Source organism: Dermacentor andersoni, chromosome 5 (assembly GCF_023375885.2).
Source record: "Dermacentor andersoni chromosome 5, qqDerAnde1_hic_scaffold, whole genome shotgun sequence".
NCBI classification, from domain to species: domain Eukaryota; kingdom Metazoa; phylum Arthropoda; class Arachnida; order Ixodida; family Ixodidae; genus Dermacentor; species Dermacentor andersoni.
The window spans coordinates 200,977,458-200,992,372 of NC_092818.1; the positions used below are offsets into that span (position 1 = coordinate 200,977,458).

At 43.5% G+C, this 14,915-nt stretch overlaps 1 protein-coding gene across 1 annotated transcript in view; it reads right to left on the reverse strand.

Moving 5' to 3' along the window:
* Positions 1–2,964: 2,964 nt before the first annotated feature.
* The window catches only part of LOC126532261 (KAT8 regulatory NSL complex subunit 1-like), a 151,971-nt gene continuing 140,020 nt past the window's right edge, over positions 2,965–14,915 (reverse strand). The window contains exons 6-9 of the mRNA XM_055071540.2: positions 12,027–12,146; positions 9,907–10,063; positions 6,739–6,808; positions 2,965–5,628 (exon numbers count right to left, since the gene is read on the reverse strand). Of these exons, the coding sequence (XP_054927515.2) occupies positions 5,002–5,628; positions 6,739–6,808; positions 9,907–10,063; positions 12,027–12,146 (974 nt within the window). The 3' untranslated portion in view covers positions 2,965–5,001. The remainder of the gene's footprint in view (positions 5,629–6,738; positions 6,809–9,906; positions 10,064–12,026; positions 12,147–14,915) is intronic.

The window sequence follows — 14,915 nt, forward strand, 5'->3', positions numbered from 1 at the left end:
GGGCTCAGCTGCTCCGACTCCTTAAACGAAGTGGAAAAGTGCGTGCCTCGCACGCAGCGAAATTGCCCAAGCAGAAGAAAATGCAGGACTATTTCGTGCGAAACTAAGCTAGTTTCATCAATAAAAGTGATATTATAAATGGTATGTGCTTTTATGGCATCCAATTATTTAGCAGGCTTATATCGAATTATGCTCTATATCGAACTGATAGGCGTTTTTTGGCGAGTTCGATATAGCCGGGTTCGACTGTACGCAATTCTGGGGTGCAATGAAGTTCATGTAATAATTACCAATATCTTGATGTGGATACGTGTTCCTGTTTTTAGTTTCATGTTGTGTTCTATTGCAGTGTGCAAATAATGCTTTAGTTATGTGATGCTTTTGCATTTATTTTTACTTGTTGAATAAAGCCTTTTACTTTCATGTAACCGTACCCCCTCCCCCATACCTCCCAGAAGGCATGTAAGGTGCTCAGAAATAAATACGGTTGAAAGTCAATTTAATGAAGCGATGGTGGCTAAAATTATTTCGTTAAATCGGGAAGTTCATAAAATTGAGAAAGAAATTTTTCTGTGCTTCAAGATCTACAATTGTAATGTAGCGACACGCAAAGGCTACAGCTGCATTGTATTTGCCACTAATCCAGCCATCTGTCTCATAAGATATGTAATGAAAGCAACCACCACCGCCCCTACCAAGGCGGTGTTGAGTTATCTGGTTCGTGCATGAGTGCAATGTGCAGCCTCATCAAAATAAGGCTAGGGATATGAACATGGTGCCTAGATGTTTTCACGTGACAGTTTTAGAGTGCACGCTTGAAGAAGAGCCACTCTGTGTCAAAATTAAAAAGAAATCACTTTTCTTACTCATTTCAGGAAAAACTTGGTTAATTCAAGTTTGGCCAAGTTTGTTTCATTAATTTGGATCAATTATAACATTGAACCCTATGGGTGCCTAGTCAGATGTTTAAGGCCAATGTTAATTTCAGCTACAACACAAATGGAATGCTTCATTTGCTCAGCCTTTACGTGCAAAACAACAAACAACTCATCTCTTCCCTGCATTTTTTCCACAAATGCTCTAATCAACTATCTGGATTGCTGACCAGTTAATCCATCCACCTTCTTCGAATCTAAATGCTTCGGGAAAGTGGACACTCCCTGTGGGTCTCGTTGGGTGTGTATCTCTTGCCATTCCACTGCAGGCTGGACTGTTTCTGGGCTTCTTGGAGAGCGCAGCTCTTAGGCGCCCATTTCTGCGTCAGTGTCCTCGGCGTAACTGAGCAAACAAGCACAGCAAAGGGCGAAAGAGCAAATGCGGAGCGCAGCGGCTGATGAAAGATGGTGATAGCGAAGAGAGCGCGAGTAAGAAAGCAGAGGAGGAGGGTATAGCCAAAGTGCGAGAAGAAAAGTGTAGTGCCACGCAATATGGGCGCTGATGGCTAAGAGATTGAGCCAGGGTAGCGCACGTTGTCTGTTCACCGATGATGCCACCGATACCATAATGGAAACAAAGAACTGTATGAGTGGAGGTCTGTCTGCGACGACTGCTGTGGATCATGCCCATGTGTCACCCATGCGCTGCCTCTCGCGATCTCTCGATTAGCGAGGCAGTCGTGCCACACTTTGCTTCGTTTGCAATGTGCCCCACGAGATGGACTGTTCGCACCAGCCATTATATAGCTAAACGAAAACACTTATAGAGCTGCGCTAAAATCTTGCATTAGGGAGCATTGTAATCGTTGGTGAATTTTTTCAGCGCACATATGCCTCGACCTGCGGTGCACATTTGCCCCGGCATGTTATTGCCCAGCTCGGGAATCAATTAGCAAGACACTCCCCTTTGTGTTGTCATACAGAAATGCAAAGGGGAGCTCTGTTATTACAGCAATGATGATTTAGTGGCACCTCGTTTGAAATTGGGCAGTGACGAATTGTCACCTAGCCTCCTTGAGCCAATCAGGTATGCTATACATGCTCTTTGTGAACCTCGCTGGGCTTCGTGACCGTGGGAGCTGCATGGCTTTTCTGTCGCCGGATGGGCCAACACATCGCAATGAAGCACGTGCACCGCTGGGTTCCTTGCAGCAGATGGTGCTCCCCTCTGCGCATCCGCAGCGCCAGCCGTGCAGAGGAAAGAAAGGAACCAGATAGCTTGCATCCGCCGCTGCATGGTAATGAGCAAGTAAATGCTTCTTGTGGATAGAATTGCTACATACGTTTGCACATGCTGCCTCTGTAAACAAGGCATCTGTCGTACTCGCTAGTGGTCACCAAATCTGCTTAACAAAAGGCTCGGTATAATTTGCGTACACCCGCGCTTTTGTGCGGTTGAGTGTGTGCGTGCAAATACTCCTGTTTCCCCAACTCTTTATGCACTCGAACAAAACTTCACTGTATATACATCCAACTCATTGGATCTACTGCATTTTTTTTTTCTGGAAGTGAATACAAAATACCCAGATCCCAGATATGTTAAATCCATCTGAAGTCAACTAAGAAGATCTTGCCTTAAAAAAGGTGGTTTGGACGTATGGCTGAGCTGTAAAACAGGTACCAGTTGGCAAGACGTTTACAAGCAGCCCCACAGCCGGGCATCCAGCTCTCTAGGAGTGTGTTGCCTGAGAGAGTTTATACAGACCACTATGCCTCCTGTAGAAGAACCAAAACAAACGGAAAACTACACAAATCTAGTCATGGTATCTACCATTAAATTAGGCACATGCTGTTCGGCCATTTTCGTGGGACCTCAATGCTTGGGAAGGAGATTCACCTGTTGGGATATTTCCGCATGAGACCAGAATTCTTTTTCTTAATCTCTATGGCACCCCCTTTCAAGGTGAGGACCACAATAAGAAGCCAAACACCAGACCGGGGGAAATCTCTACCTATTAGGAAAACAGTGGTACTGATATTCAAACCCAACATTTTCTCAGTCTTTACGTGCCAAACAACACACAACTCATTTCATCCATTTGCTCTTGTTTTTTACTTGCCAAATGAACAGCACACGAGACTTGCTTAACTACAACTGTAATCATCAGGCCAACAGCATTGTTCTTCACAAAACCACAAGGCATGACCTTTTTCAAAGAGGATTGGATTGCAAACGGCAGTCTTTGATGAAGGATACAGCTCTTAAAAAAGAAAACAAGGGCCAGGCAAGAATTTAACCAACTATGACATTGTAAAATGTGGCTCAAACTTTTTTTCCATTGACCAATTTAGAAAAACTCTTAGAAACGTCCCTGCTGAATATCAGCCAATAACTGTACGCTCTCCACTGTGGAAGAACAGAAAAAGAAAGGAAAAAAAAAGGGAGTGAGGGAATAGTCATAATGAGGAAAAATCTGTAATCGATGAGAAACAGTAATGTACATAACCCTAACACTTAGCTCCTCTTTCTCCTGGATGCCTATTACTCTATGTACATGTGTTTTACCTTGACACAACTTTTGCTGTTTAACTACCTGAGGGGCATATTAGAAATGCACAAGAGAAGTCAAATTAAAATTTTTCGGACAAGGATTGGGAAAGCACGCCATCATGCTTTCATTTAGGCTTCCTTACTGACAGCACGCCATCATGCTTTCATTTAGGCTTCCTTACTGACAGGGTTCCAAACATTCTGACAATTACTCATATATTTTCCATATTACCCATAAGGTAATTTAAATTCCATATCAGTTCCACACTTATTGCATTTAAATACGGAACACAAATTGATTCGTGAGGATGCCAATGGTCTTCAGTGGGTCGTAGCCTAATTGAAGATCACTCGATTCTGATAAGCTCTTCAGCTAAAATAACAAGGCACATTTACATTACTTTAAATATTAAACGCCAAATTCTAATTCAGTACATGACCTACAGCCTTAAATAAAGCATGCAACAGTGTCAAGGTGTAAAGGAAATGATAGCTAGCATCTTTCACCACACGTGACTAGCATAGCAGTGAACAAATCTGGCCATAAAGGCTTTCCCACAAATAAAAAAATTTACTGCAGAGCCACTAAGTCGGATACAATACACAAGATTTCTTAATGTAAACACCTCAAAAACAATATTGGTTTACAGTGCCACAACAATTGATGTGAACTTCCCTGCCATTCTCTTTGCAAAACTTGCACCTAATATTGCAGAATAGTTTAGATGAAAGAAAGGTCACTGCATAACATGAATCACTGAGTGCCATTTACCTTGGACCTCTGAATATTATGTGACTTTCAAGCATATGTACAAATGTTTTGAGAAAGATTTAGCTGAAATGGTAACACAGGCGTCCGTCTTCAAAGCCACAATTTTACAAACTATCGATACAGAACAAAGTGGGAAAAAGGTTATCGCTATGCCAACATAGCAAAATATTGCATTACTTACAAGGTTAGCCCAAATGATGACTTCTGTGCAACTACAATCAATTTACTGATTTACAAATGACCATACACTCCTAGGCAACGCTTGGTGCATAAAACCAGTTTTGTACAGCTCATCAGATTCTGTCACATACACGCACTCATCTTTTGTTTTTCCTAACTGAGGCTAGAAATTGGACCAAAGGCAAGCAAAAGTCTTGTGTGTCTAATCAGGCAATGAAGTCTATGGTACAGCATCATGACTGCATATATATATTATATATGTACAAGAATATACACATGCGCGCACACTCTACAGGAAAAGGTACAAGTTACAACAAAACGGAGAGACCGAAAGAGAAAAAAGAACAACAAGCAAAAAAAAAAGCTTTTGTGGCAGGTCACCGACGTCACTCGGCTTCAACTGACAGCCACAAGTGTGGACTGCACATTTCATCTCGGCACACGCGCACACACACAGACCCCGTGCATTGTAGAGTCCCACATGCACGCACACACACACGTCCAGCAATTGTTTGCACTTTGCTGATATCCCATCACACTGCAGTGCGAGAGGGAAAGAGCTTGGGCCACACACAGCCCCCCCTTTGATGCCCTCAGGAAATGAGAAAAGCCGCTTTGGTCTATTATCTCTTGGTCAGCTTGAGAACCAAATTCTCTCTCGTCTCGGATGTCCACTCTGGATCGTCATTCGGCACTGACGCAACACTCGAGCACTCAACCGGTGAAATTGGAGGTTCAGGATGCACCACTTCCTTAGGTACCAAATAAGCGTCAGGGTCAAAGGTCAAGTCACCAGGGTCTGGCTTAACTACTGGCTCTGGATTTGGCTGTGGCTCTGGAGGCTCAAGAGGTGCAGCCTCTAGAGGTGGTGGAGAACCATCCCTGTCGGCAGGTGGTGGAGATGCAGCCGGTGAAGGCAGCAAATGTGGCGACTCTGCCACCATTCCTTCGTACTCCTCATCGGCCAATGGGAAAGTACGTGGCTCGTAAGGGTCCACCTCGCACGGGGCCCAGCAGGACAAGCCAGCGGGCGGTGGTGACATGGAGCACTCCACGGAGTCGTACAGCTGCCGGTGGCAGGGTGTCGCATTGCTGCCCTGGTGGTGTGGCGCTTGGGGGCCCCCCGGTGCTGGCTGCACCTGGCTGCCACTCAGCACAGCCTTGGACAGGAGGCCAGCAAAGCGCTGCTTCTCCTCCTCCTCACACACCTGGTGCCGAGCCTCAAACGCCTCGTCAGTCACATCCTCCACCTGGGAGTGGGCACATCAGTCGGCACACAAGAGGTCCGTAATGCACGCCCGTGTACAGCCAATCACAAAGATCTAAAGGTCATCTGGCTACTGCCAACAATGGCCAAGTGACCTTCGCTTTTTTGTGACAGGATATATCCAAGCTGCCAAGCACACATTGACAGGAGGAAGGAAAGCTTAGAAGTCCCTGGTCAGCCTGACTGCAACGAAGAAGTTGCACATCTTTTTCGCAAGGGAGCACTGTGACTGATGGTATGAACAGCCACACTGTAATAGCAACCATGGCTCAGTTGCCCAATTCTACAGAATGAGCAATTATGGGCTGCATTGATGACCACTGCTTGGCCATCGGCATGTCTGTGCTTGCACAGTGCACAGAACTGGCCAAGCAATGGATGCAATGCATTGTTCACAGAACTTTTGGAATTCGATGTTGTGTGCTGCAATGCTGGCAATGCCGGCTGTAGTTCATCACACTCGAGTAGAAAGGGTAGAAAGAGGAGGAATGTGGCCCACCGAAGCAGCAATCCAAAAAAGAAGGGGGGGGGGGGGATCGCTCCTCAGCCATTGCCGCCATTTCCTGTCCTCTCGTGCAATTCTACCTAGTGAATGCTCCCCTTTTCTTTTGCTGCAGACACTGCTGCTCAATCTCTGTGATACAAGTGCACTGCAAGGCAGGTTTCATGCGTCGGGATCAAAGAGCTTGTTGGGACATTGATGGCACAGTCAGCTACAACTTGAGAATGCAGGGAACAATGGGGCTCAAGAGTGATCCTGTACAATCACTGACAGCACCTGCTGTATGCATACAAGCTGCTCTTTGGCCCCAATGCTTGCTGTAGTGATGATTCTGTCCTTTACATACTTTTGTCATGACGGCGTTTCTTGTTTACCATTTATCCATGCATAGTAGATTAGTTCAGAAGCAACACACAGACACCATGAAACTAATGAAAACAGTTTGCAATGCCATCACAGCAAGCTGCTTTAGACAAAGCCAATAGTGTCCCCCATGCCCTTGCCAGTGCCTTTGCTTTATGTGATGGCAGACATCCGATTACAGTGTAATGCCACAGGCTGAGAAGAGCAAGTTAGGCATGGGTGCCTTACTTCATCTTTCAAGTCGTCGCCACCGTCTTGGAGCACTCCACTGAGCTCCTCTTCTGTTAATGCACGCCACCTGAAACCAAACAAGATTTTTCATGAATTCTGTTTCACAAAATTAGCATTTGGCAGCAGTACATGGCAGAAAAAACTGTAATCACACAATTACCAAGCCCACATTTGCAAGACTGTTAGTAGTGCATGACAGCAGTTTGTACTACAGAAACATTGATTATTTCACCACAAATTTCTTTTTTTATCCCAACTCCAAGTCCTGGCTTGTGCCAATACAGTAGAACTTCGTTGATGTGCTTCCGTTTCGTATTATCATTTCCCTGTGCCAACACTCACAGACAAGAACATGAACAATGATGCAACACTATTATGCTTATTTTTTTTACTTGTTAATACATTCTTAAAAAATGCTATCTTTCAGCACTGATATTCAGAACATCGCCAAATTGTGATCATATGATAATTTTTCGGCCACTAGATTTCATGTGAACAAGATAAAGGAGCAAGGCACGTGCGATAGAGAGGAGTAGATGCCTGCTACAGCAGCTTCCCTGCAAAACTTGCCCGCCCATGTTACATGAATATGAGTGCACATGCACAGTTTCCTCTTCTAGTACCAACAAGTCTCGTTGAAGTTGTCACATGTCACATTCACAACTATTGCCACTAACCCCATTGCAATAAGTGCCTTTACCTATCTGTTTCACAATACACATGGCATAATGCCATTGGAAGGGTATTGCACACTTTAAATAAGCAATAACCCAAATGCATCGTCGTTCACTGCTGCAAGTGGCATCACATTTCGCTTTGGCAGCATTGTACTCTGACGTGGCCCACCAACTCGATTTTATTTGGGTTTCCTGTCGCTGTCTCAAAACACTACACAACAAGAAAACAATGCAGCGTGCCTTGGGTCCAGGTCGCCTGAGCAATTCCCACCAGCTTGATGTGCGCGTCCGCATCTCGTGAAACTTCCTGCCACACAGGCACCTGGCTCCAATTGCGACTCCAATGGCTGCAGCCTTTTTTTTTGCAGTGAATGCATCGAAGGCACCTTATCTCCCAATGATAACGCAGATTTCCAACTCAACTTCGGCAGATTTTGAAGCAACAATTGCAGCTCATGATGAAAGGTTACCGTATTGGTATACCCAATTCTAATGCGCACCCCTATTTTTTTTTCCCAAAGAGTAATAAAAAAATTGCCTCCTTATTATGATTAAACATGAAATCGGAACCTTGTTGGCCACAGCCTACCATCAGAGCCAGTGTCACTGTTATCACAAAGTGGTGGCAGAACAAGTAATTGCATAGGATGGTGACATCGTGCCACTTTCAGGCCTTAATAGACGATATGTAAAAATTGCAAGTGCTCTTCTCCACAACCCTTCTTTGAAAGCAACAAAAAATGGTGCACCTTGGGCTAGAATTGTAATAGGAGTGTCGACATGAGAGTCAGAGACGTCATTCTTGCCACCGTCCATTTCCCTTAACACCCAATGTTTCAAAACCTTTCTCAGAGTTAACAGTTCTACTAGCACGAACAGGGCCATCTAGGCTCGGGAAAGTTAGTTTTGTGGGAAAGTCTGCTTATGGACTTTTGCACATTGCCTATCATGAAAGCCGATTCAGAACACAGTAGTCTCTCCTTAATTCGACTCCGGCTAATTCGATTTTATGGTTAATTTGACCCCAAAAGAGTCCCAGCAAGCTCCTATCCTTCTCTATGGGCTCAAACTTTTGTTGGTTCTATCCTAAAATTGGTCTTTGCCAGATCATTCGAACTTGACCAGTCGGTGTGCACGTACCTGACCCCTATGGAGACCCCAAAAGCAACTCCTTTAGTGGCAGCATGTATCAGCGTAACTTTGTGGACAGTGAATGCATTGAACAAGTCATCCCCAGCCAAAAATGCCTATTTACGGCATGCCCTAGTAAGATTTTTAAGTAATAACACTGGCTCACAATGCGTGATTATGCTTTACCCGATTCTAACTTGCGCCATTTTTTAAAATTGTGCTGAGAATCGGCTGCGTCACATAAATGGATACGAAACCAAAACCCCCTCCATAATGTTCTTATGTTTTACTAGATAACACAGCTGTATTACGATGAAGTTGACTTGAAAAACCGTGCAGCAAAGCTGACTTTAGGAAACCAGCCGCCTTTATATAAATTAGAGCCTGTATTAGATTTATACTTTGTCTAGGACCTTTAATGTTATTTTTACATTAATTTTATACTTTGGACACTAAGAAAATGGACACGCATTTGATTCGGGGGTGTGTTAAAATCAGGCTTGTGAGCACCACGTGCTGCACATAACTGCAAAACTTGGCTGAGATATTCACAGCAGCGTATGCTATCCGCATACAGCGTTCCCCCACCACCACGCTCGAGGGGTGGTTCAGGACCCGTTTAAGAGCAGGTCATACACTTCCAACGACACTATGCCACCTGCGCTGCCATACACAGAGTTGTCAGACAAGTGAAGATGATTATCGCAACAGGGTCGGCAGCGATAGCTTTGAATGAAACCTGCACAATTTGCTGGGACCAGAAGAGGAAACTAAATGCGTGCTAGCATTTTAGCATTTTCATGTGAACTAAGTAGGAAAGTACTGCAAGAAAGCTGCCAATATTGTTGTGGCGAGTGGCTGCTATTCTCCATTGCACGCAACTGGCACCTTTTTTGTTGGCATGGAATCTAGTGGCCGGAAATGATCATGGTTCATCAATGTAATGAACTATGGCACCAGAAGATCGTGTTTTATGGGAACATATTAACAGGTAAAAGAAAAGAGCAACTGTATTAGGTCATTTCTCTCTCTCTCTTTTTCTTTTTTTTTGGGGGGGGGGGAGTTATCAATTGCAAATGTCGGTGCTGGAAAATCGTACTAAACAGAATCGTACCAACGAGGTTCTACTGTATGTAGAAAAAGGGAACATTAAGCACTAGCACTGACAAAGACAATGCAAAAGAGACAATTCTTACATGAAAAGGAAAGGGCATAGCATTATGGCTGATGCACAACAAGTAACAGCGAGGTGGATTTAAAATTTATCATGCAATACTTCGACTCTTCGTGAGTGCAGGGTCAATATCATTACTTATTGCCACTGCATTATCTCAGGAGAGTATGTGGGGGGACTGACTTTGGTGTGAGGATCTCCTTGTAAGGCAGCCTTTCTACTCGTGTAGCTGAGGCGATGCTGTAGGGAATCACAATATTGTTGATGTCAAAGGCATTTTCGCCTCTGCGTTTCCGCAAGACCTCTTGAAGGATAGACCGGCTTTGTGCTGCACCTCCACCTGGAAAATACATGATCACAGTGGGGTGGAGAGCCCATCAATTATGAGTCACTCACTTGATGCAAGCCATAAGTGCTAAAAAACTGTCTGCACCTGCTTAGATTACAATACGCTCAATCTTCGAAGGGTGAGCACTGATTGTGCCTGTTTACCAATGCGACAAACAGTTATTGAGAATACTTTCCTCACTTTTCTGGTAGGTGCTCATTTAGAATTCGTATAGAATTCATATAGAATATATACACGCAGCGCCTTGCTGGGGTCATATTTTCTGATGACTGGCCTCAATTTTCATTCTTTTTGCCCTATGTAATTGGCTTGAGCATAGCTTGGATGTTGTGGTTGTCGGTGGGACATGGCACAACCACTGACAAAAATGAAACACGATCGCAGTATGGACTCCGGTTGTTTCAAATCTATTTTGAGGTTAAAGATAGGTTGTGCCAACTTTTAAATATATGTAGAAAAATAATTATTACATTTTATCTAGTACTGTGCAAATAGCAAAATTCTGGGTGCGAAGTGAATTGAAAAATTTTTTGTTTTAGTACTTCCAAGTGAAATTACCAAGAAATGCACTGCAAAACACGAAAAACAAAAACAAATTTATTGCATAACTCGTGTACTCCCACATAGTTGTTCCTAGAAAAAATAACAGTCCAACGCAGCTGTTCAAGAGAATGGATTGCTGCAAGTTGAATCACTGAATGTTGTCATGGAGGAAAGTGAGCTGCTCAACATGTAGTAGGCATGCTCTCCTGCTAGTAATGACTGCACTGGACGCTGAGAACAGGCGCTCACTGGACACGCGTGTGGCAGATATGGCCAGGTATTGCCTTGCAAGATGAGCCAGCAAAGGGCAAGCTCTTGCACCTTGCTTGTGCCACCAGTAACACAGGTCTTCCTTTCGGTGCAGAGCCACATCATGCAAGCACCTTTCTACTTCTGTATGTGGCTGTGAATGCTATTGCTGGCTTAAAAGGGTGTCAAAATTCTTTCACAATGCTGAGGTGGATTGCATCTTTTCCTGTTCCATAAACACATGGGATACCTGTGTGCTCTTTTCTGCATCAGAATTCTCTTGTGCACCTTCAACTACTAAGTTTCAGAGCCGGCTGCCCATTTTTGTACCATCTTGGTATACTACAAACTTGAAATGAGGGTCCAAGAATATTGCCAAGCTTGCTGCTTTATCAAGTTTCCAGTCAGGAAATCTTGTTTTCAGGCACATGGTGAGATTAGCAGAAAATACAGATGTTGCAAACTGTTTAGTCATAGCGTTGCTCAGGTGTGTGAGCAAGCATTAAAGGACTGGTATGACAACTGAAAGTGTTGGGTAGCTATCAGTCCCTGGTGCCCGGTTCATCATAGCTGGTGTCGATTGAATAATTAGTGATTCTAGCAGCTGCCAGGATGACACATTCCTTTCTTTGGCAACAACAGTGGCACTGTCCCAGTCAATTTTGTGACTATGTTCCTGCGCATGCTCGGCAATGGTGTTCGTCGTGTGACTTATTTCGTATGTCACGTTTATGGTCCTTGAGGCACCTGGAGAACTTCCCTGTTTCACCAATATACACTCCGTGGCAATCAGCGCATGGTATCTTGCAAGCGACTCGCTCCTAACCTGAAGGGCACCACCGCACCGCCTGTCGCTGTTTGTGGAACGTGCCTATTCGCACGCAGTTCGAGGAGTGATAAGTGTCTGGTGCTTCTACTGCAGTGACCTTCAGCAGTGCCGTTTTAGGTGGGGGAGTCCTCCTAACTACATCGTCGGCGGCCCCCAGCGCTGGGATGCTTTGGCTCCAGAATGGTGGATATACAACAACCAACGCCTCTGTTTGAAGCTAACACCAAGACGTGGGATCAAAAAATTACTCAGGCTTTTCGAAGTTTAGAAGAACCAAGTTTAAAAGAACACCATTCACTGAGCAACTAAGGCAAATCATAGGTTGAACATTACCCGGCAAAAGCTGGGACAAATCGCCCTGCGATGGTGCAGGCGAAGGCACAGGAGAGGCGGCCTTGGAACTGCCACTTGAAGCAGTGGAGAAGGTTCGCTGTCGTTCTCGCTGCTTTGACGCTGGAATTGAAAAATGTAGCGTGGGTGCTCAGGTCAACTTTCAAAACAGGCTCGGAAAAGTGGCAAGGCTTGTCTGTGAACAAGCATGACCCAAAACTTTTACATAAAAATCTGGCTTGTTCAAATTAAAAGTACACATTATGTCTCCATGCACAAATTGAGAAATGGCCAACTTGACTACAATGTTTTTCTTATTTATTTTACAGCAGGCCAATGTGGCTCAAGCACGAGCGCAACTACAATAAAATGGGAAAGGAGAAGAGCACATAAATAATTTTCAACAATATTCACACGACAAAATAATACATCAGTTTCACTAGGACGATATTTAAGATGCACACACAATAAAAAAGAAGAACAGCACATAAATAATTTACAACAGTACTCACACCACAAATAATACAACAGTTCCGCTGGGTCTATATTTAACACAACAAATGCAGTTCAAGGGCTTCGTCAAAGCTATCAGCCTCACAAGCAAATTCAGGTTTAAATGCCTCTGTTTTGGCATAAATTGGTTGTAGGGAGTGTTTGTGAGTGCTACGTGTTGCTTGTAATGGACTTTGAATATGAAGGTACAGATATATTTATTTTTCCAGACAAAATATTACGCAAGCATGTTAGTCCACTGATTTTTCTATGTACAGCTAATGTGGGGATGTTATGCGCAATGGTGAGTTTAGTTGGAGAAGCTATCCTTTTATATTTATTAAATATAAATCTGATTGATTTCCTTTGCAGTCGTTCTAAGCACTGTATATCTGTTCTAGTGTGCGGATCCCATACAATGGATGCATAGTCCAAGTTAGATCTGATAATGGCATTGCATGCTTGAAGTTCAACATTCCCTGTTGCCTCTGCAAGCTTCCTTTTTAAAGAACAGTTTCCGAAAGGCTGTTGCGCAAATTGCCGAGATGTGCACCCCCATATCGTTAGAAAGAGTAATCCCTAAATACTTATATTGCGCTACTGTTTTATTGTTAGAGCCATGGATAGTGTAAGTAAACACGCTAGTTTTTCCGCGTTAAACTTAATAGGACTGTTAGCACGAACATTCAATGTGGCTGAGAGTTCGCTGTAATAGCTTATGATCTTCATGGCAGGTTACTTCTTTAAACACGATACAATCATCCGCAAACGGTTTACTTGCACTAAATCATTCACATATATAAGAAATAATAATGGCCCTGAAACACGCTCCTGGGGAACACCAGATGCAATGCTGAGCGTCCTAGATACACTAGATTTGGTTTCGACAAGCTGCTTTCTATTAGTTAAATATGCCTCAAATCCTAAACAATAACAGGTGCCAGCATACGGGTTATATGCACAGAAGAATATGACCATCAGAACAATCAAGCTAAGTGCCAATGCAAGTCTAGGAAACCATTACAAGACACCAAAGAAGTGAGGGTGTCTACCAAGTTGACATTTCCAAATTCCATGAGTTTTCCAGGTTTTCCCTGAGAGTCCTTGAAAAATTCCCCGAGTGACACAGAACCTTGTTTTATGTCAAAACAGGCTGACACCATGTTACCCAATGCTGTCACTCTCTAGTAAGCATGCTAAAAAAATAAACAAAATGACTTAATCCAGTTTTAATAGTAAGGAGTAGTGTTTATATTATTCAAGAAGAAATCAGAAGGGAGGGGTTAGTAAAGTGCACAGCGAATATCTTTGAAAAAATAGTAAAACTCATTGCAAATCGAACTGAACATCATCAAATACAAATAAAAAGGAGATGCATGCAGAAATAAATATTTTCGAATATTCCCTTCAGTCACAAATTATTACTGACTGTCGATACAACCGTGAAATATAGGTGTTGCTTGAACTCCACTGAAAGCAAAAGAATGACTCTGAGCATTTTGTGATGAGTCATTATAATTACTGAATAACTAAATATTTGAACATTGTAAAATCAGTCATGCTACATTTCTTCATAAAAGGGTTGAATCCTCTGCTTTTAATTACATACAGAGGTTATTGATTGGCATCAAGCATTTCAAGAAAGAAAAAATATATATATATATTTTGAGGTTGCTACCAACATGCTCGACATCAAACGTCATGTAAAACATGGTAGTGCCTTCACCAAAGCAGTACTCTGTAATGATACATATCACTCAGAAGTAAAATGGAAGTAATTTAGGTTATCAGGGTGTTAAATTTACCCTAAGCTTAATGTATGTGCTCAATTCCTTGCTACCACTGCACAGAAATGGCAAAAATAGGCCACGTCCACAAATGTGGACGGCATGATTGAAGGGGACGTGGGCTATTTCTATCAACTGATAGTAAGCTCATTGATATGAGGCCGGAACTATGCCACAAGTGACATTCTCCCTCAACAGCTGGTGGGTCAACCTCAACTGTACTGACATACTCTCAGCCCACGCACAATGCCTCAGTGTTGCGTTTCACTGCTTTAAAGAGTTTATTTTGGTTTGGCTTAGGGACACCTGCATCTCGGCGTCAGCTAACACTTTTTTTGAGCTCAAGCTCCTTGAAACAAGCGGCGACATGCTTCCTGTCCCATTCATTCCTCAATGCATAGGTCCTTTATGTTCTCGTCCTTCCTCCACCGCGCATTCGTCCCACGGACCATTTGAAGGATCCTCTTGGTCAGAATTGCAGTCAACGTCCGATTTTTCCGACTCCCTATGGGCCGCCAGAACGTCAAAAAAATTGAGCAGTTCGAAAAAATGAATGTGTGTCTTTTACTGCCCTTAAGGGCTCAAAACGCCACAGACACATCCAATAAGGCTT